General features: G+C 34.9%; 4 protein-coding genes across 5 annotated transcripts; 2 read left to right on the top strand and 2 right to left on the bottom strand.

Moving 5' to 3' along the window:
• Positions 1 to 1,016: 1,016 nt before the first annotated feature.
• On the bottom strand, positions 1,017 to 3,555 carry LOC18034896 (zinc finger CCCH domain-containing protein 42). 2 transcript variants are annotated; one of them, XM_024179663.1, is made up of 5 exons: positions 3,291 to 3,555; positions 2,889 to 3,078; positions 2,550 to 2,641; positions 2,236 to 2,423; positions 1,017 to 1,538 (listed from the first exon to the last, which is right to left on the bottom strand). In XM_024179663.1, the coding sequence occupies exons 2-5, from the start codon at positions 3,059 to 3,061 to the stop codon at positions 1,116 to 1,118; spliced, it is 876 nt and encodes a 291-aa protein (XP_024035431.1). In that variant the 5' UTR covers positions 3,062 to 3,078; positions 3,291 to 3,555; the 3' UTR covers positions 1,017 to 1,115. The 2 variants fall into 2 exon arrangements, with proteins under 2 accessions (XP_024035431.1, XP_006425052.1); XM_006424989.2 differs by having other exon boundaries at positions 2,532 to 2,641.
• A 3,329-nt stretch (positions 3,556 to 6,884) lies between these two features.
• LOC18034760 (villin-1) lies at positions 6,885 to 15,162 on the top strand. Its single transcript, XM_006424990.2, has 23 exons — positions 6,885 to 7,352; positions 7,513 to 7,696; positions 7,920 to 8,019; positions 8,181 to 8,249; positions 8,365 to 8,601; positions 8,857 to 9,034; positions 9,110 to 9,242; positions 9,553 to 9,718; positions 10,102 to 10,252; positions 10,367 to 10,452; positions 10,558 to 10,713; positions 10,871 to 10,939; positions 11,111 to 11,179; positions 11,316 to 11,453; positions 11,618 to 11,746; positions 12,005 to 12,152; positions 12,298 to 12,308; positions 12,880 to 13,020; positions 13,448 to 13,573; positions 13,762 to 13,821; positions 14,018 to 14,228; positions 14,523 to 14,680; positions 14,849 to 15,162. The coding sequence occupies exons 2-23, from the start codon at positions 7,641 to 7,643 to the stop codon at positions 14,960 to 14,962; spliced, it is 2,706 nt and encodes a 901-aa protein (XP_006425053.1). The 5' UTR covers positions 6,885 to 7,352; positions 7,513 to 7,640; the 3' UTR covers positions 14,963 to 15,162.
• An 841-nt stretch (positions 15,163 to 16,003) lies between these two features.
• LOC18034944 (non-specific phospholipase C1) lies at positions 16,004 to 19,865 on the top strand. Its single transcript, XM_006424991.2, has 3 exons — positions 16,004 to 17,376; positions 18,847 to 19,023; positions 19,357 to 19,865. Exons 1-3 carry the CDS (start codon positions 16,185 to 16,187, stop codon positions 19,677 to 19,679), a joined length of 1,692 nt encoding a protein of 563 aa, XP_006425054.1. The 5' UTR covers positions 16,004 to 16,184; the 3' UTR covers positions 19,680 to 19,865.
• A 2,011-nt stretch (positions 19,866 to 21,876) lies between these two features.
• LOC18033802 lies at positions 21,877 to 24,476 on the bottom strand. Its single transcript, XM_006424992.2, has 5 exons — positions 23,936 to 24,476; positions 23,363 to 23,513; positions 23,204 to 23,270; positions 22,853 to 23,087; positions 21,877 to 22,167 (listed from the first exon to the last, which is right to left on the bottom strand). The coding sequence occupies exons 1-5, from the start codon at positions 24,001 to 24,003 to the stop codon at positions 21,957 to 21,959; spliced, it is 732 nt and encodes a 243-aa protein (XP_006425055.1). The 5' UTR covers positions 24,004 to 24,476; the 3' UTR covers positions 21,877 to 21,956.
• Between the last annotated feature and the right edge of the window lie 2,009 nt (positions 24,477 to 26,485).

Consider the following 26,485-nt stretch of genomic DNA (forward strand, 5'->3'; position numbering starts at 1 on the left):
TGCGAGACCAAACGACCATCAGTGTTGACAAAATTTGATCGGTTCCGTAGGTCATTAAAATCTGAATATTTCGGTATCAGAGTTGTCACCAAATATTTTGAACTCGCCGGCGACGGCGACGAAATAGTGAATTCTGATTTGTTATTTTTAAGTTATTAATAAATTTAATTTTATATTGTTCATTTATTATTTATTTTATTATATTAACAGCATTGAAAGATTACATCAAACTATCAAAGTAACATTATCACGGCAGCTGCTAAGTTATAACTATATAGTAGTTATCCAATATGAAGAAATAGTAGTATATACTTTGTAGTAGCATGTGAAATAAACAGAAAGTCATGGATAATTATCTATAATCATGTGTTGTAATTAGTAAATTTATTACATTAATTAGCATTACTAATATTTTTATTTTTTTTTAACTTTCTATTTATATTTTATAATGGTTATTAATTACAGTAACTCCATTTTTATTTTTGTTCATATATATAAATGTGTGTGTTTGTACTTTTATGATTAACTTATCAAACATATACGGTAGATTATTTGACAAGTGATCATATAATAATCTAAAATCACCAAACATCTCACCAAATTATTTGTAAAAATAATTGATTATTTTGGAAGCTAATGCAATCCCATACAATTATACTTCTATTTTCTTAATCTAACAGTACCAAGATGCATGATTTGGATAAGCAAGGAGAAATTTTGATGAATCCCTTTCATGACACCACCGTGCAAATCCAGAAAACTTAATCCATATTTAAGTTAGTGCCTATTCTTTTACCAAACTGATGCGATCAACAACATACTGCATTGTGCAGACATTCAAGGATGCTTTGCCACCGAAGTCGAGTCAACACTCAATAACTCTGAAAATTAGCTAATCGCACCAACCAACCAAACATCAAGCCTTCCAGGTTAAAAAGTAAAAACAGACCATCTAGGTGACTTGGTCTTAGACAATGGCCGGTCTGTTAAAGCTGTGGTTGTTAATAATTGATACATATAGGGAGACGGAACAGTCTGCACATAATGTGGACCCACGATGTAAAGCTTCACCATAAATTCTTATAGCATTCTCATCTACTTGATTTATGTGTTGATCATCTCTCTCTATGACGGTGGGACGATGAGTCCCCACGCCCAGTTGAGGATTTGTCCCCTCCTCTTCTGTCTTGGTCCTCTCTTAAATAGGATTCAGATTCATGCCTTTTAGGTCTCTTTTCATCCCTCCTGTAATGATCCTCTCTGGACCTTGCCTCAAATTCATTGTTGTCACTATGCCTTCGCGATCTCTTATCTTCCCTCCTACCATGATCTTCTCTTGGTTTCTCTCTATGATCGTGCCTTATTGATCTCTTTTCCTCCCTTCTATCACTTTGATTTGGATTGCCCTCTAGGGCCACCCTTCCACTGCCTGTTGCTCTGGAACTTGAATCATTCTTACCCCAGCTAAAACCTTCAAACTTCTCATGTCCCCATCTCGAACTTCTATCCTGAGGACCCCCACCGGTATTTGCAGCTCTCTGGATAAAGAAAAAGCAAAAAATCATGAAATAAGAAACCTGTAAAGGATAAGGAATGTAAATTTTGAAATAGTTTGGATATCATATCCAATTCATCACCACCGCCGCCTGCATGGGTATGATGCTTTGGTAACTTTTTGCATGAACAAACTGAAAATATTTCATTCTTATATTGTTAATGGTTAATTGATAACAAACACCAAAAAGGCATTTTCAAATTTTCAATAACGGATTTGCCTGTAACAATACATGATCTTTTTTTTCTTTTTTCCTTAGACCACATCTTAAACATATTAGAAGGAAGCATGAAACAATATTGTTTAGAGTTAAGTTTATCTAGATAAACACAATCCACTCCTAAATGCATGTCTGCATCCAACTTGGGTTGTTTGTAACTGTATCTTCAAATTTAAAATGGCAGTTAATTGACACCTGGCCACTATTTTTACTGCACAATTTGCTAGACAATCAACTTTAAGATTTGACTTCCTATAAATAGTAGCACATACATAGTCCCTTAATTATAAGTTTTCTCTAGAGAAACACTTAAATAAGGCACCGAATATGTTGGTTAGCACATTAATCTTTGGTAGGTTGATTCTATCAATTCAATATTTAAACAAAAATATTAATTAGCCAGCCAAAGAACAATAAATAAATTGTAATGATGCCTTCCTACGAGACATATAGACCTTACCTGCTCATTATGGGAAAATTTGCATCCGTCTCCGCGAGTACATTCACCTCTCTGGAAAGCACGGCAGACTCCTCGTTCCTCCCGCATCCGCTGCCGTGTCTCTTCATCCTCTTCTTCTTTCTTTTTGTATTTAGCAACATGATCAACTCTTATAGTTCGTCCTAATATCTGAGCACCATTCAGATTATCTGAAAGACAATTCACAGAAAGTAATTAAAATTACATTCCATAAACAAGCTTGCTCTAGCAATAAGTTCTAACATCTTTAAATGAGCCTGCAGGAGATGGCAAACAACCTACAGCGAGAATCGTACTTCTTTGGTCCTCATATGCAACAAAAGCAAAACCTCTGGGTTTTCCAGTACCCTTGTCTCTTACAAGATTAACATCAACAATCTCTCCACATCTGAATATATTCAATTTCAAACCAGAATTTAGTTGCCAACAAACAAGTAAATAAATACTTCTATCTCACGATAAGTTAATTATTCACAGTATTTTCAACACATTAACATAAATGCCCACACTTAGAAGTTAAGATCTTGCATGTGCAACTGCCCTAATATTAAAAGCTAAAAGGAAAAGAAGTTCACAAAAGTTCGCATATTAACTGTTTGAATAAATGCTTAAGAGACATAAAGGTATGTACTTACTGGGCAAAAACCGCGAGAAGATCGCCTTCAGTGAGATCGAAAGGGATGCCGCCGACGTAAACGTAAGCCGAATCTTTGTACTTGGCATGCCACGAAGCGTCGTCGGATATTCCTAGATCCGCTTCCTTTGAATTTATGTGCTGAATCCTTTTCACCTGTGTTAAGGGATTCATTTCGCCGTACGAAAGGACTGAAGAAGAGAAAGAAGATTTCAAGTCATATGAAATAAAATAAAATAAGAAAATAAATTTTGACGGAGAGAGCCATCGCTTATATAGTGATTATTTATCTGTGTGTAATAGGAAATATCTAGAGAAGATGAAAAAGCGTTACATTATATTATAGTCATTCTCAAAGCACTATCACATAAATAAAAATTAAAAAAAGAAGTCGACAACTTACTTTCTCCGACTCTCCGGTGCGATGGCAACGGCTTAACGAGGATGCGATAGCAATAGTTGGCGCCTGGCGACAAGGTGGCTGAATCACGATCACGATCTGCAATCTACCGTCTGCCACAAGCTACTAAAAAATATTGAATCACGATTGCTGGCGGTTGATGGTGCATGAGTGACGGCTGTGAGACTGAGAGAGTGAGGCGGTGAGACCAGAGGGCGAGACCCTAAAGAGTGAGATGATGTCCGGAGACAGAGTGAGCGAGCGTGAGCGTGAGGGGGGGGGGGTTAGGTCAAGTAGGATTTTTTTTCTTCAAATTAAATTGCTTGAACCGATCGGTTTGTGCATTAAGCCCGAACCGAACACAAACCATTTGGTTCATGAAAATATAAACCGTTTGGTTGAGTGCTATCAATTTGGTTTGATTCGATTCATTTAAAAAAAAAAATCAATCCGAATACCCACTCCTTGAAAACATTTCATAAGGGAAAAAGTTTTTTTATAATGGACAATTTCATTATTATTATTTAATTAATAGTTCATTTTATTTTATTTTTTAAATAATAATTTAAAATACTCTTTTAATAGTTTATTATTAGTTTATTTTAAAATTCATTAAAGATAAAATAAGATTTTCAATTAAAGAGATATAAACCATTTTAAAATAAAACTATCAAGCACAATTAAATAAAATTTAAATTTGTGCATAATTTTAAAATTTAAGAATAACTTAATGCATAAATAATAATAATAACACTAAATAATAAATTAAATATATATTTAATGCAAAAAAAAAAGATTTCATAGGAATGGTTTTTTTCCCCAAATTTTTAGGTTGTTCATGAATTTAATATGGTCAAGATAAATAAATAGATGATCAACATTATTATTATTTTATCAAAAGTAAACATAAACTTCATTTACTTAAAAAAAAAACACACACACACACTAAAGACATACAAAATTTATTTAATATACTAAGAGTGAAATACATTACGTTAGAGTGTGTTGTTTTATTTTTTAATTTATTCTTAATTTTAATAGGATGCTGATTGAAAGTATATTTTTATCATATAAAAAAAAATTAATGAACGCGCGTGCACATGCGCATAAGTAACCTAACTCTTTTGTTTAGCGTGAGATAATTGGCTGATGTCAAGGAAGGCCCGAGTTTTAATGTTATTATCACCAGTCTTCGCAGTTAAATATTCTTCACAGTTAAAAATTCTTACCATACAATATATGAGTTGGATCCAATTAGTATGATTTAAGCATGCAATACATTTTGGGGCAGTGTTAGCTGAAAGCGAGGCTTGAGAATTAATTTATTTTGATGTGGATTTGGAAATTATAGTTTGTGCACATTGTGAATTTGTAACATTGAACACAATTTCATCCGTTACTCTTTCTTCTCATAATAATTTGTCATTTTATTTACATTTAAATTGGGTGCGTTTACTTCTTGGGTTGGGCAATCGGAATTCATAATCAAAATTATTAATAGTGTTTACTTCACAAAATAGAGTCAGAGATCATAATAAGAATCGTGGGGCTTAGGGAGATTGATTTCTAAGGATAGTGGTGGGAATGAGTCTCCCATTCCTAAGAATGACCATTTTGCCATCCCACAAAATTAAAAATACCCATTTTGTCCTTAGTTATAATTAATTAATATATTATAATAATTAATTAATTAAATTATTATAATTAATAAATATTAATACATTATTAACAATTAATTAATTAAAATTTTACAATTAATTAATATATTAATATATTATTAACAATAATCATTAATAATAATCATTTTTGAATAAATAATCATTATAATTAAAACATAAAATAAAAATTATGACAATAGTTTACTAAGTACTTTTTAATAATTTATTACAATTTAACTCATTCCAGTTATGATTTCAAGATAAAGTAAATACAATAATGGCAATTTCACTCATTTTGATTCCAATTTTTATAATTCAAATAGACAATTTATTCTAATTTCCATTCTCCATTCTCATTTCAGCGCATTCTCATTCATACCCATTTCGATTCTAGCTCATTCTGATTCTAACTTATTAAACGCATCATTAAAACCTTCACCCATTCCACCAAAGAAAAAAAAATGAATAATCACTTCATAACTTGATATCTTTATTCAATTCGGTAGCTCAGTTGGTTCCAATAATAAGTAGTCTATATTAATCATTTATTTTTTTTTCCCATTTTCATTATGTATCCAATCCCATTGCATTTTAAGTTCCTACTATGGGTTTGGCTTTGGTGTAGTAGTTGTACCACGCCCTTATTCTTCTTTTGAGACTTAAGACTAGTTTGGTGATGCTATAATTTTTAAAATAATTATTGCTAGATATATTATGAAAATAATCAGTTATGATGAAAATTAATTAAATATTTTTAAAATAAAGTAAAATTTATTTTTAAATGTGTTGTAAGTTTTAAAAGCACTTATATGTGTTTTGTAAATTTTAGTGTTAAACTACTATAAAAATATAAATAATTGAATTGGATATAATGTAAAATAAAATTTATTCACACATTTATAAAACTTGTATATAAATTTTTTTATTGTGTATATATAATAATTGATAACTAAAATAAATATTATATATTATTAATTTTATTTTTATTTTGTTATCTCAATATTAATTGGTAATAACAACATTCTCTTTAAAGTCAATGCCTTTATTTCTCAATTAATAAGGATAATTTTGAATTTCTACAACATATACGGGGATATATATAGAATTATATTAATTATAAAATTGATTCTCAAAATTAGCTTTTGAAAAACTATTCTTTACCTACTTTTCAAAATCTACTATAAGATGAGATAATTTTCCCAAAAGCGATTTAAAAAAATTACTAAATACTTAAATTAAGTTTTAAATTTTTAAATCACATTTAAAGCTTCCAAAAGCAATTCCAAATGGATGCTTAATTATGAATGACAATTTTTCTCGATGGGATGATATTGGGATATATTTTTATCTCATAAAAAAATTCAGGAACGGGAGTGACATATTTTTTTTATCCCACTTGCATATACGGGATAAGAGTGGGATAGACAAATTTTGTTTCATCTTGTCTCATTGCCGACTAAGAATGAGAATTTTTTCAATTGGGATGGGATCGTGCAAGATCTCATCTCTTTTGGAACGGGATCAAGACATGTTTTTGTCCCAAAAAAAAAAAGGACGAAAGTGTGACATTTTTCTATCCCACTTACATATACGGGATGAAATTGAGATTAATAAATCTCATCCCATCCCATTTCGTCCCATTGCCAACCCTACGCCTAATTAACTATCAAAATTTTTTTGGCATCTTATACTTTGTTGTTTGACAATATTTACAATTTTATTTATTTATAAATATTAAAATACCTAATGTCCACATCCATAATACACATGACGATCTCTATTACAAGAAACATTAAATTCTACTAAAGAACTTTTTAATAGAAAATTATTTATGTGTAGCAGTTGCAGTAGCACAAGTGCTATTATTATTGTTGTTCTTCATGCGATAGATCAATTTTTTGTTATCATCATCAATATTTGTCACTTACGATTGATCGATTAGCACGCTTAGGTCCCACTCGAAAAACGCAAGCCAGGCACGCCGTTTCGCCAAAAAGTTGAAAACATAGTAGCGGGAAAACACCCGTAATGTGGCGGCAACTCATAACCTCTGTGCCCAGCTGCATACGGCCACTGGCCAGACACTGCCGCCTTAACTTCACTCATCAGCCAGGCCTTCAGCAATTCAACTTTCCTTTCAATAATATTTCTTTTAATTAAATTAAACAACAAAAAGCTCACCACTTTCAGGAGTGGGCCCCGTGTTAGCTGGACGATAATGCCAAACATATCATTCATCCTCCTTCTTCTTCTTCTTCTCTCTCTTTAAACTTTTTAAATTACTCAAATTGCGTATCCATTTCCACATTCATCATAATTAATTTGTTGACCAAAATTTCAATTCATCGACAGATTCAAACAAAACAACTCTCCTTCGCTCTCTTGTTCAAATCTAAATAGAGGAGAGGTTGTTAACTAACTTTTGTTTATATATTGTTATTTTTGTTTTGGATAGATTTAAATTTTTGTTTATTTTGATTATTATTCATCTTTTGGTCGTTTATCATGATCGCTGCTGTATGAAAATGGAGCATGTTTAATTTCAACTTTTTTTTTTTGGGCTTCAGAAAGAAAGACGAAGAAAGAACTGTAAGATATTGAAATTCGACGCTCGGCCTCGGCCTCGGCCTCTGCAGGTTTATATTTTAATTGTCGCGACGTTTCGTTTGGTGGAGTTTCAGAGCTACGAAAGACAATGTCTCTTCACAGCAAGGACATTGATTCGGCATTCGATGGTGCAGGAAAGAAGCTGTATCCTTAATTCCTTATCATTTATTTGTTCTAACATTTCTGAGATAAATGAACTAATAGAGTTATCTTTTACTTAATTGTAAAAATATAGCATGTACTTGCTTTTCGAGGAAACTTGTTTTAGCATTTTGTCTTGAAGCAATTAAAGTCAAAGTTCTAGAAGATTTGGTTGTAAACTAGTTCATTTATTCTATCCTAGTATCCTTAACCAAATTATGTACAGTGGTTTGGAAATCTGGTGCATTGAGAATCTTCAGTTGGTATCTGTTCCTAAGTCTTCGCATGGCAAATTCTATACTGGAAGTGCCTATATCATTCTAAATGTAAGTTTTGCGGGAGTTAATCAAATTTCATTTCGAATTATTAAGCCATGGACAAATTTCGGAAACCTTACTTGACATTTGATATCTTGGTGTTTATTTTGAAAATTCACTCAGTTGATCTTTAATACAAGTTTATTCCTCTCGATTGTTGTCTGTGGCAGACTGCTTTGCTAAAAAGTGGTCCTCCTCAGCATGACATACATTATTGGCTGGGAAATGATGTGAACAAGGTCTGTTATGGTTTCTGTTCAATTGTGTGATTTGAGTGATATTTTGTTAACCAACTTTGATATTTGACATCTCCTTCAGCTCAAAAGTTTTTGAGGTTGTTCACTGTGTTGGCAGGAGGACTCGACTTTGGTATCTGATAAAGCACTTGAGTTAGATGCAGCTCTTGGCTCCTGCACTGTGCAATATAGAGAAGTTCAAGGCCAAGAGACAGAGAAATTCTTATCTTATTTTAGACCATGTATTATACCTTTAGACGGAAAATACTCTTTGCGATCAGGGAAATCAAATGGTGAGACATACAAAATCAGCATGTTAACATGCAAAGGAGATCATGTCGTTCGTGTTAAAGAAGTAAGCTATGTTTGAAGTTAGATAAATTTAGTATGTAACTAAACTGAGTTAACTTCCTTGAACAAAAAGAAAATTTGAAGAAGGAAAGGAAAAGCAATTAGCCAATTGTTGCTTGGGGGGAAAAAATTCCATCTTTCTTCCTTATCTTTTAATGATATATGCTAGCACTTATCATATTCTCTATGATTTGGCTATATATTCATATGTTTGCCGTGGCGTGTGTTCTAAAATTTTTCTCGGTCAAAAAATTTTCAGGTGCCTTTTTCTCGGTCATCCTTGAACCACAATGATGTCTTCATAGTTGACACTGCATCAAAAATTTTCCTCTTCAGTGGTTGCAACTCTAGCATCCAAGAAAGGGCTAAAGCCTTGGAGGTTGTTCAGTATATCAAAGAAGATAAACATGGTGGAAAGTGCGAGGTGGCAACTGTAGGTCGGAATCTTTCTATTTCTTGATTTTTGTTCTGTCTAAAGGATATTCTACTTGATAACCTTTCTGTTGCTGCAGAGGATGGGAAATTTGTTGGAGATTCTGATGTTGGTGAATTTTGGAGTTTATTTGGTGGTTATGCTCCTATTCCCCGGGATTCACCTTCTGCTTTTCAGCAACAACCTGATACTCCTTCCACTACGTTTTTCTGGTTAGTTTTGTCTTGGTATCTTGAGAAATCTATGTGATTTGATTCTGCTTTCATTCCTCATTGTTGTGAAGCTTGTGTGTTACCACTTCAAATTACCAATTCTTGGTTAAGCCTTAGATGAGTAGAATTAAGTTGCACGTATATGTAATTGAAATATATTTTGTACCCATTTTTCTTAGTTTATAAAGGAAGCCTTTTTCAAACTCATTAACTTGTGTAATGTCATCTCCATTTAGTCATCTTGTTCTTTTCACATTTTTATCATACCAAACTTCTGATTATCCTTCTAATGTTGATCTTTTATTGACAGGATTAATCTTCAGGGAAAATTATGTCAAATTGCAGCCAATTCGTTGAACAAGGATATGCTTGAAAAAGATAAGTGCTATATGTTGGACTGTGTTAATGAAGTTTTTGTTTGGATGGGAAGAAATACCTCAATAACAGAACGGAGGATATCCATCTCTGCTTCAGAAGTAAGAACTCTCTCTCTCTCTCTCTCTCTCTCCCCCCACCGACATGCTGAGGCTGTTCAGACTCTTACAAGATGGACTTCCCTAAAATACTACCTTCTGTCTTAGCATGAAAGTTCATTGTATTAGAGTCAACCTTTGAAGTTGTACATTTGTATCTCCAAAAGAGTTACTGTAATGGCTCTCTAAACTTGTATCTCAATAAAGTATACCACAGATGTATTAAGTTACTAAATATATGATGTAGTCCACTGAATGTTTGGAAAATGGGTCATTCTTATAGGGAAGAACATGTTTGTTTATGAATGTGACATTGTGACTGACAGTATTTGCAAGCCAATTACTGGGGATTATTCTTGACTTAGTTACTAGCTTCTCTTTTGCAGGATTTTCTCAGAAATCAGGGCAGAACAACTGGAACTCATTTAACGTTTTTAACTGAAGGTCTAGAAACTACCGTATTTAGATCTTACTTTGATAGTTGGCCTCAGATAGCAGAACCCAAGCTTTATGATGAAGGTCGAGAAAAAGTAGCAGGTTTGTAACTATTGCCACGAAGTTTTTAAAATGTTAAGGAAATAGCAGCTTTGTTCCTTATGATAGTGCTCTAGTCCTCATACATGTAAATTTCTTCTCCGCTTTTCACACCAGCAATATTCAAGCAACAAGGTCATGATGTGAAGGAGCTTCCCGAAGAAGACTTTGAGCCCTATGTTAATTGCAGAGGCATACTTAAAGTAGCTCTTTCTCTTTCTTCCTAGTTTCTTTCTTCTCTCTAAGACCACTTCTCTAATTTAGCTTATTTTCATATATTTTGTGCTGATGCAATGGTGAAATTTCAGGTTTGGCGGGTAAATGGTGATGAACTGTCACTTCTTCCAGCTGCAGAACAGATGAAGCTTTTCAGTGGAGATTGCTATATTGTTAAGTACACATACCCTGGCAATGGAAGGGATGAGAATGTTATTTATGCATGGTTTGGTCATGAGAGTATGACGGTAAGCTTAGTGTATGAGTGATGGACACTTTCTTAGTGGGCCTCAATGGTTATCAAAACAATTTATTTGAATTAATTATTTGGTTCTCTTTATTCCTTAATAAACTCTCGGATCATGCTTTCGCCTTCTTTTATTTCTTAGTTTTTCTATGTTTCAGGAAGACAGAGCTGCTGCCATCTCCCATATGAGCGCCATTGTTGATTCAACCAGGGGGGAAGCAGTCATGGTACATTCTCTTGTGCACAAATCATTGAAACACTTCATGTACTGCACATGAAGTTGATTAAAGTTGATAATAATACTTGTCAATATTGTGTCCATGATTATTTACTTGCTCTTGCTGAATTGCTCAATTAAATGACTTCTTAATAATGTAACTTATATGAATATGATTTAGGCTCAAGTTCATCAGGATATGGAGCCAGTTCAATTTTTCTTGATCTTTCAATCATTGATTGTCTTTAAGGTTTGTACTTTGGAGGTTCCTTTTTGTTTTATTTCTTTAAAACTCAGTAAAATGGATAGTATTTTTCGGGTTTGGAGGAAATACATAGATAAAAATGACATGTGCTTTAGTCTTTTTGTCTTGCCTTTTCTTCTAGGGAGGTTTAAGTGCACAATACAAGAAGTTTATTGTAGAGGAAGGTATTGTGGGTGAAACTTATGATGAAAAAAAGACGGCTCTTTTCCGTATTCAAGGCACAAGTCCTAGCAACATGCAAGCATTCCAAGTTGATCGAGTAAGTTTGAGCTCTGGAAATAATCTCCAAGGAGGCGGCTTTCTTTCTGGTCTTCAAAGAATGAAGATTGCATGAGTCGATCTTTTTATTTTTTTATTTGGTTTGTTATGCTACCATGAGCCCCTTATCTATGTACTAATTAATTTTGAAACAAATTGTTGCAGGTTTCAACTTGCCTGAATTCATCTTATTGTTACATCCTGCAAAATGGAGCATCTGTTTTTACTTGGATTGGGAATCTGTCATCTAGTAGAGACCATGACCTTCTTGACAGAATGGTTGAATTGATTAATGTGTGTACCACGTCTTCTGAACTTGAACACGTGATATTAGAATCTTCAACTGGAGCAAGATTTTATCAATGCATCCACTACAAGATTTAAAATGAATTAAATCTTTGATGCTCTAAATATTGCACTAAAACTTCCATTGGGACTAAAGTCTAAAGTGCTAATTACATGATTATATTAAACACTACTAATTTTTCTTTTGTTTCCTGCACCTCATCATAACGATTCTCCTTTTTTATCCTTTCTTTATGGCATTTTCAGCCGACATGGCAACCCATATCAGTGAGGGAAGGAAGTGAACCAGAAGTTTTCTGGAATGCACTTGGTGGAAAATCAGAGTATCCACGAGAAAAAGAGATAAAGGGATTCATTGAAGATCCACATCTATTCACATGTACCTTGACCAAAGGTAAGCAGAACACCCTTTGTTTTTAGTTTATTTTCTCACAGGTAATTTGGTTGTCTTGAATCAGAAGCATCCTAGCTGTAGTGGCGGTAATTCTTCTCTAATTGTGGGTTGTTCTGTTGCTGCTTCGATCATTCTCCCTTTTCAGGTGATCTCAAGGTACACACGTGTGCTATTTTATAGACTGACATGCAAACAGTTTGATAGTTACTTAGAGATGATAGTTAAGGCAATTGTAGCAGATTAATTCTTTACTTGACAGTATGTTGTGAAAACAAATACCTGTTAATTAAGTTTTATTTGTTTACAGTCAAGAAAATACTGATTCATACAACTCATTTGATATCAAACTTCATAAAAGTTCATTCAATGGGAATCCCCTCCCAGCTTTTCCTTTTTTCACTCCCTGTACGTCAATTCAGTCTGCTTGTTTAAATTATAGGCTGCTACACTTTTTGATGTTGTTTTGACTTTGTTTCGTTTTGTTCTTCAGAACTAGTCCGGATTCTGAAGGCAGTTCTTTTCCTGAAATTCAATAAATATCCATTCTCTTCACCTGAAGAATTTTAAATTTTAAAAGGAAAATTCAGTTCAGGGTTTCAGGATCTTCATTTCTGTTATTAGGAACAAACAGTAAAGTATAGTGGATAATCAAGCTAGTGCAGTCTCATGAAGTCAGAAGTTTTCTTGTAGAGTCGTTGATTGACTGTTGATACGACCTAACTTTCAGGTGAAGGAGATATACAACTTCACGCAGGATGATTTAACTACTGAAGACATTTTAGTGCTGGACTGCTGCAGAGAAATATATGTTTGGATTGGATGTCATTCAGATCTTAATTCGAGACAACAGGCCCTCAATATTGGCCAGGTAATTATTCATTTCAACTTGCAATGCTCAAGGTGAAATTCTTTTGATCAGTTACTTTGACGGCTATTGTGAGTTTGACCATATACCTCAATGTTTATACAATGTGCCTCAATGTTTATGTTAGTGTTGACCACATTCATTTATTGGAATTACTTCAGAGGATACGCCTTAAATTGGTATTCGATCTAAATCTTGCAAAATTTAATGCTTCATAGGAAATTGGTCATTTGTTTATGTTTTGCATTAGTCTAAAGTTTATAACCACTACCTAATCCAGGTGACGATTCTTTTGTGGTAATGCATCGCCACCTACAAGTAATTGAACACTTCAAATCATTGCAAGATCTATGGTTGGCTCATTATGGTGCATACTTGATACTTTTCACCTTAGTTATGTTATCATTTTCTTTTACTCCTACAATTGCAGAAATTCCTTGAGACAGACATTCTGGTTGAAGGACTGTCTCTGGAGACTCCTATCTATGTCGTTACAGAAGGGCATGAACCACCTTTTTTCACCTGCTTCTTCACATGGGATCCCTTGAAAGCAAAAGTAAGTGGAGCACTTGCCATCCTAGTTGATTATATTTTTGCTCTCCTCCAGGATTGGGAATCACTTTAACCTTACTTCATGGACATTATTGTGAAAACCAATTGTAGACATGCATGATATGTGTCCAGGTAGCATATATATTTGAGGATATCACTTAAAGACTAAGTTAATATATTTGCTGGTTTCAGATGCACGGTAACTCATTTGAGCGAAAGCTTGCTATTTTGAAGGGAAGACCAAGTATAGAAGTAAGTGACAACTGTTTTGTATGCCTGATTGTTTGTTGGCTAACATGCCATGCATTTTAGGGAAATCAGATTTGCTTTATATTTTTATGACTTTTAGAGTACAATTTCTTAAGAATATATGTATCTTGGAGCTGAGATTCACTGACTAGTTCCTATAGGAAGATTTATTTTATTTATGATATAAATGATCATTCAGGCATCTGTAAGAAACTCATGGAAACCTTACTTCGGAGAGACTACTCCAGACAGTTTGAGAAGCAGATCCGTCAGTTCAAATGGTTTGCAAGGTAGTGGGAGTCCTATACCAAGCATATCAAGTTCAAAATTGAACTCTGCAGATAGACACAGAGCATTCTGTGAAACTCCAACAGCCCAGCTGCTCTTTTCAGAATCGACTCTTGATAAAGGTAGCTATGCTAATGAATCATCCTTTAATTCGTCCAGTAGCCACAAAAACGTTAAAATTAAGGTTTATGCATTCAGTTTCTGCAACTGAAATGAGACAAGTTGAGTCGCATTGAAGAGATCCCACTAATTGAAACTTGATTTAGTCTCATTAATACTCATTCAAACATCACTAGACTATTCTACCATTATCTCTATATTTTTTGAGATCATTATTATGCTTGTTTCTTTTCCCCCCTATTCCTCTAATATCTTGAAAAGGCTGTTAATATGTAGATTAATCATTGTTATTGCAGATTCTCTGACTGGAGAGCCAAGCTCCTCTTCTAAGAGCACTAAGGCAATTCAGTTTAATGAAAGTGAAGCTGGGGTCAGCTCATTGATATATTCATACGAACAATTGCGAGTAGATTCAAGGAACCCTGTGATAGGCATAGATGTGACCAAAAGAGAGGTATCTCCTGTTGCTTTTATCTTGGAATATCTTGCTTAAGTCAGTTTAATCTCCTTTCAAAAAAAAAAAATGTCAGTTTAAGCATTACATGCCTCTTGCATTTTATGCTAATATCAGTCTTCAGTACAATGCAGTAACCAACTATCTGCACTTTCTTCTTCCGTTCAGGCATATTTACCTGAAGAGGAATTTCAAGAAAAATTCAAAATGACTAAAAGAACCTTTTATGAGCTTCCCAAATGGAAACAGAACAAGTTCAAGATGTCTCTTCATCTTTTTTAGAGCACGTCACCTTGAGGTTAGAGGCAGTCAGGTTCCGGCGAATGAATAGGTTAGGTAAATGTCTCCCCTTTAAACCTAGTCCATGGTTTGAACTCAGTCGCTATCCAGATTAGTTTTTTACTAGAGCAGTCTTTGAGTGAGGAGCAGTTATTCTAACACTTCATTTTCTATATTTATTTTTATAAAGTCTGTTTTAACAATTCTGAATTGAGTGAATAGTGAGTGTGTGTATGTAGATAGAGAGAGTCTGTGACGGGACGCAATTGAACAATTGCGTCGGCAGAATTAAGACTTTAGCATTCTTTCGTGAATCCGAATTCGTTCAAAACCATTAAATATTAAATGATGTTAACCTTACCCTCGGCCTCCGATTGGCTGTGCAGTTGCTAAAATATTACCACCAACAAAAGCTTTCCACGTATTAAGTTTCAATGAAAAAGACGTCCAAAACCTTTTTTACCAAAATCATGAAAAGAGCGTATGCCCCAGCATCATCAAACCCTGAATGGAAAACAACTGATAAAATATACAATAAAGTGCCTAGTCGGCTGAAGAACTGAGGAATCAATCCTAGAATATGCACCAATAGATTTAACTAGCTGGTGAGCAAGACAAAAATCTTATTGCAAAGAATATTTTAGTCATTAAACATCGTTATTATTCTATAACAACTGTATAAAGGCCATGGATGCTTCCTTGGATGCTTCTTATATAAGTCAAACTATGCTAGATTAAAATTATTAAGTTGTCGCATAAAGAACCAAAAGCTACATTTTGTACTCTCATAAGAGTTCACGACAAAGAACGTATCAGAATTAGAATGTAGATGAATCACGTATGCTTACAATTTTAATTTGTCGTATCAGAAGTAGAATGTAGATGAATCACGTATACTTACAATTTTAACGAGGAAAACGATTAAAAGCTAGTATTAAAACGACGTTAAATTGTAGCTTATATTTGTTCTAAAGCGACGTTAAATCGTATTTTGTCCTTAAAAATCATAATTTTTTTTGGATAAATTATCTTAATGACCGCTCCAAGAAGGTTCCATAACGGATTGATTGCCGAATGATTGCTTAAGCGTCGGCCACGTGTCAGATAACTGGTTGAACGCTCCCACCCAAATTCTTTCTTCCCCACACAAAACTGAAAAGTATACATACGTTTCTTTCTCCAAAGCCTATTATTTGCAGAGCCCACACGAGTAGACGGATTCTTCATGTTTCCTACTTTTACTAAACTCTCAAGCAACTCCATTCCTTTAATCATCGGATTTTCTCAGCTGCCGGTGATGGCGAGCTACCGTCGACGAGGAGGAATACCCCTCGCCATTATTTTGTTCCTCTACCTCATAATTTCATCCCAGCCCCTCGACTTTGACAATTTGCACAAAAGCCACCGCAAAATCCAAGGCCCGATCAAAACCGTAGTAGTCCTCATCATGGAAAACCGCTCCTTTGATCACATCCTCGGCTGGCTTAAGTCAACCCGACCCGACATCGACGGCCTTACCGGCAAGGAGTCAAACTCAGTCAACATTTCCGACCCTAAGTCTCCCAAAGTCTTCGTTTCTGACGACGCAATTTTCGTTGACTCCGACCCGGGCCATTCCTTTCAAGCGATCCACGAACAAATCTTCGGGTCGAATGTCATCTCCCCCAACTCTGCTCCAATGATGAACGGTTTTGTCCAGCAAGCGATGAGTATGGACCCCGACATGGCGAGAACCGTCATGAGCGGGTTCAAACCTGAGGTTATACCGATTTACACTGAGTTGGCTAACGAGTTCGCCGTCTTCGACCGGTGGTTCGCTTCCGTTCCGTCGTCGACTCAGCCGAACCGGTTCTACGTTCACTCCGCCACGTCGCACGGCTGCCAGAGCAATGTGAAGAAAGATCTAATCCACGGATTCCCTCAAAAAACGATTTTTGATTCTGTTGACGAAAATGGCCTCACCTTCGGTATTTATTACCAAAATATCCCCGCCACTTTGTTTTTCAAATCTTTGCGAAAGTTGAAGCACTTGACTAAATTCCACAGCTACGGGTTGAAGTTCAAGAGGCACGCGAGGCTCGGCAAGTTGCCGAACTATGCGGTGATTGAGCAGCGGTACTTCGACATCTCGTTATTTCCGGCGAACGACGATCATCCGTCGCATGACGTGGCGGCAGGGCAGAGGTTCGTGAAGGAGGTGTACGAGACCCTAAGGAGTAGCCCGCAGTGGAACGAAATGGCTTTCCTGATTACGTACGATGAGCATGGCGGCTTTTTTGATCACGTGCCGACCCCCGTTTCTCACGTGCCCAGCCCCGATGGGGTTATTGGGCCTGACCCGTTTTTCTTTCGGTTTGACCGATTGGGCGTTCGGGTCCCGACTTTGTTGATTTCGCCGTGGATCGACAAGGGCACTGGTAAGTCGTTATGTTTTTGCTTATTTCTGTTTGTTCTGTGCATGACTAACGATTTGTTGTTTTTTTAAAATAATTTCTCATTTTTATGCCAAAAACTGATGTTTACATACGTGCAAATTTGTACAAAATCAATTTGCTCTGTAGACACATGGCTAACTAGTAACTGTGGTAGTGCCATGTCATATGTGACACACTTCCATCTTCCGACAATTATGATCTCAGATTTTGCATCATCCGGTCAAGTTAAGGCATAAGTTTGTAATTGTAATTTGTGACCAGTATGAAGAATCTGTGATCACTATTATAAAAAAAAACTTGACAAGCGAAGGTAGTTTCTCCCCATTTTATTTTTGTATCCTCGGTTTGTAAGTTTAGTACTATTGATTTTTATATTGTCTATGATGGGCTGTAGCATTGGAGTTATTTGAGTTTAAATGTTGCTCATTATTTAAGTTTGAAATTTATATAGTTATTTGCTTTTGGTGTATGGATTGTTGATTCTATTTTGTATATGATGTTTAGTTAACTTTAGGATTGTGCTTTGATTGATCTGGAGCAAAAGTTAGGGTTTAGTTGGATAATTTCCTGTTTTCTGTTTATCTATAAATATAAACGGTATTTGATATTTGTGGCATAGGGTTAGATTTTTGGTTTTTTATTTGGGTTGGTTGAGTTTTGTTTCCCTACGTCATTTTGCCATGTGGCTGGAGATTTTCTGCAGGTTGTTATATGAAGTTTCCTACGGTTATATTTAGTTAGATTTTGATCTTATTTGTGTATCATGTATCCTCTGTGTGTTTGCTAATTTTGTCAATTTGGAATTAGCTTCTAACACTATGGTTGGTTTGTATTTGTGAGAGATTGAGAAAATATCTGTAGGCCTTGTTTGATAGGTAAGCAGCCTTCTGTATCTGGCTGCTGCAGATGTAGTTGGTGATGTCGTTGTAAGGAGAAGAAACCTCAACTTAAGCTCTTTTTCCAGAGATCTTAAAATAGGTTCCGCTGATGGTTTGGCAGCAAGTAATACCTTAAAACAAACAAAATCAATTGGTGAAGGCTACTTTATTGCTGCACTTTTGGTACAAGAATATGATTAAATATAAAGGAGCCTAGTCCTAAACTACTGCAATTTCTCTGTCTGTTGTGCAAATCTTGTAAACTGTACATGAGTAGTTGAAATCTCGATTTGACGACTAGTTGATATTATTTCTTCAGTGACTGATCAAAGCAACCATTTAACAGCTTACGTTTTGAACTCTGGACATGAATAATGAAACTTAAAATTCTGTTTTTCATACTCTTGTTAATGGAACTGTGGGGTTTTAATGCATCTTTATACTAGTTGTTGATCGTGAACAATGAAAACCAGACAGTAACTTTTACAGGCCTATATTGTTAACCTGGACCTCTGGATTTAAAATATGTTTATTGTCCTTTGATCTCTGATTAACTATTTTGAGTTTTGTGCAGTGATCCATGGACCAAATGGACCAACTCCACATTCAGAATTTGAACATTCATCTATACCTGCAACTGTGAAGAAGCTTTTCAACCTAAAATCCAACTTTTTGACAAAGAGGGATGCATGGGCTGGCACTTTTGAGAAGTTCCTTCAACTCCGTAAAACTCCACGTGATGACTGTCCAGGTTGGAATGAAACCCCTTGATCATAAAACTTGATTTGTGTTTTCTTTGTGGTTTTTGTCTTTCGTTAACAGAGGCCCTCATGGTGAATATATATACATGATATGAATGGCCTTGTTCCAAGCACTGTGTGATTGTTTCTCTTATATAATCCCTTAGCTGGGACCCATGTAGTACTTAGGCTCATAGTGATATGGATTTTCTGCTAGTGAATTTATGGTGTTTTTCCAAACCTAAGGTTGCAGTATGAGGTTCATTTGGATAACTTTCACCAATGGAGTTTTAGTTCATCTCATTGCGTCTATGATACAAATTAACCCTGAAACTTTTACACAGTTACTCTACCTGAGGTGACAAGGTCTCTTAGACCATGGGGACCTAGGGAAGACAAGGAACTCTCAGAGTTCCAAGTTGAACTGATCCAGCTTGCAGCCCAGCTAGTTGGTGATTATGTCCTGAATACTTACCCGGATATGGGCAAAAATATGACAGCGGGTGAAGCCAACAGATATGCAGAGGATGCAGTCAAGAGATTTCTTGAAGCTGGAAAGGCTGCTATAAGAGCTGGAGCCAATGAATCTGCAATTGTGACTATGAGACCTTCCCTCACAAGCCGAACTGCAGGAGGAGATTATGGCAGCTATGCAAAGGCGTATTGACACCTTCCACGACTACCATTTGTAATTAGAAATTTAAGCACAAATGCTGTTGTCTGTATATGTATTTATTGTAGGTCGACGGCAACATCCACTTGGCACCCAAGTTGTTGCCATGAAACATTTAGGCAGATGAATTGCATGGCATCATATCATCAGTAATATCTTAATTTGGAAGTGTTGGATATATTCGCTTTCTTGTCTTCCCCATTTCTTGTTGCTTTAAGGTGGGATGAAAATCATGTGGCTTTTGTATTTTTTAAATTTTAGATGAAAGAAAACAAGACACCCTATTTGTATGTGAATAGACAAGTCATTTTGTGACATGACGACGTAGATTTTGACCAACCATCAAAGGCTTTTGTCTCCTTGGTTGTTCAGAATGATGGAAGATAAGGAGCATGCAGGGGCATTAATGTAATCTCTTAATGCTGTATGATTAAGCAATCAACTTTGCTTGTTTCAAACATCGTCAGCGACCCGTGATTCATTACCCGATGATGTGGTGAAATTGTCTCACTAAAGATTTTCTCTTCTATCTATTTAGGTGAGTTATCGAGCCTGGAATTGTGCCCAAAAAAAAACTAGAGGGTAAAGGGAAGCCTTACCCTTGCCCCAAAGTACAGGGTCTTGAAAACAAACTAACATCTAATGGAGCTTCCTTGCAGCGAAAGGATAGCCTGAATTTCCTGTCTTCAAGTTACATTTCATTTTTCTTTTTTCAAAGGATTTCACAGTTAGTTTTGTGACGTAGAAGAGTCTCAACTCATTATCAAAACCATGCATGTAATGACAATGTCCAGACTAATTTGATTTATCACATAGCCAACAAGACACATGCATGCATGGCATACTTTGCAATGTTGTGGCCATGGATGCCTTGTGTATATATTAGCATTAGGCTGCTACGGTCCATTTGATAGAACTTGTCCCTATTTTTTGGCTGCCTACGGAGCCTAGACAAGTTAACAAGCTAAGTTTGTAGCATCCAAGTTATAACTCTATCCGTTTGGTTCTTCAAGTCTCTGAATTAGAATGCACAACTAGCCAAGTGTCAAGTACACAAATACGAACAAGTAACCCCACCCAAAAGTACCATTCAACGTCGATCATTTTTAAGTACAAGTGTCGTGTGTTTAGTTGGAGGGGTTGTTGGGCTTTGGGGGTCATGGCCGTTTTCATGCATTCGGCGAACCCGCTCCAATGCGTGGGCATAATGCAACACTAGTTGTCCTTGGGACAGTCCTATAATGGATTGGTTGGTTTGGGTTCAATCCTGGCTCAATTGACAAAATTCTTGCACCCTACCCTAATACAACTGATCAAGGTAACTGGACTGCTGTGGGAAGGACTCCTGTCATGACTACGTTAGCCGGCTCAAATGATTACTCGTGGGCTATTGGAATACCTTAGATGTCTGAAATGGGGTGCATGGAGGGGTTGTCGCAATCGCATCGGGCTCTCAGTAGTTGAGCCATGGGCTGCAATGGTTTGCCGGTATTTCGCACCTTGGGTCTTGATTGGGCTCAACATTCCGGCGATCAAACTGAACTTTGATGACCCATTAGAGGGAACCCGATTGCATGGTGGTTCGGGTTTCATTGGATCCCAGGTGACTGAGCTTTCTGTGATTGTCGGTTGGGTACGTGAGACAATGGGACCTCTGTTAGTCTGTTTCATGCCCTTCATAAGCTGAAGATGCTGAGGATTCTAGAAGATGAAGAAATTACAGGGCTAGATATCTCGAGCGACAGTGGATATGCTTATGTTTGCGCATCGAGTAGAAAATTATCCTCGCTTTTATGCTGATTACAAGCGCATGCAAGAGAACAATCATGACTAGATTGCCGCTGCTTCATAGTTACTGGTTAAGATACATTTGCCAGATGGCTTTGTTTCTTTTCTCGGATAGTATCAATTGTATATAATATAAAACATTTCTAATCGTCTATTTTTATGTCGAACTTTTAAAAGGGGATCAAATTTGATTTGATTAGTGCTTCTATCTTGTGTTAAGAGTCAAAAGTTTTCACTATAACACTACTTGAAGCGGGAAAAAATAAAAATAAATAAAAACCACATATTCAAGAATCAACAACAACAACACTATTTGGTCTAAGTCGTAACCAAAGAAAATAGCTGTATTAAGGCAATGCTCACCCAATAATAATAATAATAATAATTAATGTACAATTGGGAGTTTCATAGAAAGCATGTACATAAATAGTCAGAAAGTTCATCATATACAGTAAGATCCAAAAGTCCCGTAAATATAAGTACTCACCTAACATGAGAATCATAGGGGACAATTACAGAATCTGGAATGATAAGCGGTAACTTATCAATGTAAAGGAAAAGCCTCTTACAGTTTTCTCTCAAAATTGTGGATAAATCAACAACATCACACTTATCTGTGTAGATCCATAGATCACTGGAGTCGACCCTTCTAAGACTATCCCGGCAAAAAGGACATGACTGGGACCGCCCATGCCTGAAATTAAGACCAAATACTACATCATCAAGTTGAACAAAATGCAAATGTTAAGCAGGATAGAACTCTTACTCCTGTAAGCATCTTTTGTGAATTTCTAGTAATCTAGATAAATAGTGCTTCCAATACATGAACACGTGTGTGCCCCAAGTAGCATGTGCATGAAAAAGCATGTCAATGCACCACGTATGGAGATACATGCGCACTGGGAACAGTGATTCATGTGCACCAGAAAATGAAATCAACAAAAAGAAAGCTGAGGGTTTTGGTATCGGATAACAACTAACAAGGAAAAAGTCATATGCCAACAACATGATCAGATGGCACTTGTTTGACAGTATTTTTATTAGTCCAAGAAAAATGCACTCATAAAAAATGGATATAAAGAAATCATACAATGTGCACCAGAAAATGAAATCAATAAAAGAAATTCAAAATCAAATAACAACTAACAAGGAAGAAGTAAAATGCCAACAACATGATCAGGTGGCACTTGTTTGACAGTCGAAATTTTCCTAGTGCAAGAAAAATGCACTCAGCAAAAATGGATATAAAGGAATCATACAAAAATCCTAGGGCCCGTGGCCCATGAATCACTACAGAAGGTGATTAATGAAATGAAATGCTTATATGTCATCATAAAATATAATAGGAAAGAGTGTTCACAAACAAAAAGAAAACATACCAGTCCCGATAACACTTCAAGCACAAAGAATGGCTGCAATTAGGCAATACAACCCTGCTGTTCATCTCCAAGCAAATCCCGCACTCCTCTTCTCTTTCTAAGTCAATTTCAGAGCTCTTCCCCCTTTCCAATTCATCCTTCTTTCTGTATCTGAGAGTACACAGATCCTTCTGTTTCCGATCTTCCAGATCAGTGATACCCCTTTGAAGTTGCAACAAAGAAGGAAATATCACCCCTGTTAAAAGCAATATCAGTTAGGTTTACAGGCTAACTATAAGCAAAAGGGTTACACCAACATAAAGAAATGGCCCACAATTTAAAATATTTTTAGCTTCTCCAAATCACACTCACCGTAAAATTCTCGGATGCTTGCTTTCCTTTCATGAACAGACATAGTGGTCTTGCCGTCGGCATAGGTCTATAATCAAAGTCACTGAAGTTATAATTTTGCAGGCAAAAAATGACAAACTGAAATGATCAACACAGGCATGTATTGATTAATTACCATACCATATAAATAAGAACTCGAAGCAAACCAAGGGCACCGGCAAGATGACAATCAGTCCACTGAACAAGAAAAAGGAAAAATTGAGCAGCAGGACTGTATGACAGTCTCATTTGAAGACGAGCTCCATCCGTCTCCCTCGGGTAATCTAATGCCCTGCGAATAACAAGAGAAACAAAAAGCACAATCCTCAATTAGCAAATATACAAAACCAATAACTCCAAATACTAAAAACTGTTTAACAAAGGTGAAAATCAACCGAGATTGTACCTTTAATGCAAAGTTTCAACTAAAAGATTAAATTTTAAACATGAATACAATTAATACTTTTTATGCGTCAAAAACATTCAAAGAACCAAATTTTACAAGAACAAAAGTTGCGATTTTTACTTGAATAATAATGTCGCAAGTGAAGAAAAAAAAAATCTAAACCGCACATGTTTGAAGAGCAAAATGATATCGTGATTAATTAACAAATATAAAGACACCTAAATAAACAAAAAAAAAAGTATTTAGAAAATAAAAATTTAAAATTTGATCGATAATAAAAAAAAAAATCCAGGAATTGAGAGAGTTACAGTGTGTTGGCGTGCTGAATATCAGCTTCGAGCGCTTTCAGTGAATCCTTGAAAGACGATTTTCCCATGGCCGGGTATTTTCCCGGAAACTAATTCCCATCAACCAAACAGAAATTCCAATAGAAAATTTATAACTAAGAAAAAAATTTGTGACTTTTTGATTTTTTCAAAAAGAAATCTTGATTGATAGAATCCGACTTCGGAGACAAGCCAGTACAGTTTCAGGCTCTAACCTTAAAACACTGTCTGTTATGAATCGTTGAAACTTCTTATTAGCAGAAGAAAAAGTAGGTGTGCAATTACGTACTTGCCCTTTAATGAACAAACCAATTATGTGCGAGTCATAAGTCAAATTCATCTATAGAATAAAAATTCATGTAAATTAAATAATATAAATAAATAAATCACAAGTCTTATAACTGAAGCATTGACCTTTATTAAAAACATTCAGAAAGCATGACTTCGCTGTGGGTATCTGGGTCTTTATATTTTAATGATACCGAAAATTTATTAAGAATAAAAATAAAAGAATTATAAGTTCAATGTTATTTATGAGTGATATTTTGGAAGATCTCAAAATTTTTCATGCAGATATTTGCTATTGACAAGATATGGTTTATTTCTAATAGATAAAAATCATTTATTGAAAGAAACAAATTAGGTAAACAATTAGTCACAGAGTATCCCAACGACAAATATAGAAACTACGGAAATATAGTATATGAATAAAACTCAAACAATTTAACTATAGTAAGCATAAATATTATGAAGAATGAAATTAAAATAGATATCTATAACTCAGTCACGAATATATTATCCATAATATTTTTAATATTTCAATACATTTTAGATCAACCTGATACATATTAAAAGACTTGAATCCTTGAATTCATTAGTGAGAATTTAGGTGACAAACTCTAGACCTAGAAAGTGGTTGTCGAGAACACGTAGGCGACGAAAATGACCTATTTTTATTACAATTTAATTGTTTAGATGGTATAGGGACAGAAATGGAATTTCACAGAAGCATCCTTAAATTTCTGGAAGAAACGGTAGCGTAGCAGGTACCTGCAGGCTGCGGTGATGTGTGTGACGTGGCGACTATAGGCTGATAATCAAATCAAGGGCAGTGGAAAGCGGTTTATGGAGAAAGGGCAAATACCCGTTGGCGCGGCCTCAGTTTTTCCCATTTATTTAATAAACAACGGCGGAATTGTAAACAGCCGTCCTATCATCCAGACTGCCGCTAATTAAACGATTATTATACAACTGGAATGAATAAGATAGGAATTGGATAAGATATGCGTCCTAGTCAAACATACACACACTCTCTTTCTCTCTCTCACACACGCATATATGAACAAATAAGATAGTCCATCTGAGGGTCTTTTTATGTAGTGTTTATTTTTTGGGAGTAATGATACAGCCACAAACTCTTGTACAAATTTATTTTGTACAAACTGACGTGGCATTAATTCATTGGTTGAATGGAAATATAAATTAATAAAAACAAATCATGTGGGCCAAGTGATGTTTAATTCAACCAATCTTATCATGCCACATCAGTTTGTACAAAATAAGTTTGTACAAGAGTTTGTGGCTGTATCATTACTCATTTTTTGGAGTGGGAGTGTGGAGTGTGAATTTCTTTCATTTTAGTGTTTACTTACCTTAAAAAAGAGGGGAGTGGGAGTAGAAATTTATGGGTCTCACCCAATTTTAGAGTGGGGAGTGGTCCTATTTTATCCTTATAAAAATAAATAAATAAATCATATTTAATAAAATAAATAAATAATATTTAATAAAATAAATGATATCATATTTATTAAAAATAATAATTATATCATATTTAAATTAATAATATTAAACATTAATTTTAATAAATATTAATTAATTATTTAATTAATAATAATAAATATTTTATTCTAAAAAAATATTAATTTTGTACTATATTATCAATAATAATATTTCATTTGTGTTGCTATTATTAATAATTTTTATTCACATAATTTAAATTTAAATTAATAAAAAATTATGATTTACATAATTAAGAATATTAGTAATTATTATTAATTTATAAATATAATAAAATATTTATTTTATTTTCCAAATATATTTTTATGAATTTTTTAATTACAAATTATAATTCTGTACATAAGGATAAAATTGTAATTTAAAATAATTTACTCCCAATCCAAGACAAAGTAAACAAATAATTAGAATTCTGATTGACAATTCATACTTTCATTTAGTCTAAGTAAACACCCTACTCTCACTCCCACTCCACACTCCTAATCCAAAGATTCCCACTCCTCAGGATTCCCACTCCAATCTAAAAAATAAACGCAGCATTAAGGTAGTATGCATATTGCACTCTGAACCAAAAATAATATAAAATTAAGAATGGTTCTCTCTCACTTTTGCTATTTCAAAGATTATATTAAGGAGGGCCTATATTAATAAGAAGTATTGCTATAAGGGAAGTTCGTATTACAACTTATATAACATATGCATGACTTTTCACTTGAATCGAGACAATTTATCTCTCCT

This window comes from Citrus clementina, unplaced genomic scaffold (assembly GCF_000493195.1).
Source record: "Citrus clementina cultivar Clemenules unplaced genomic scaffold, Citrus_clementina_v1.0 scaffold_8, whole genome shotgun sequence".
Taxonomy (NCBI): Eukaryota; Viridiplantae; Streptophyta; class Magnoliopsida; order Sapindales; family Rutaceae; genus Citrus; species Citrus x clementina.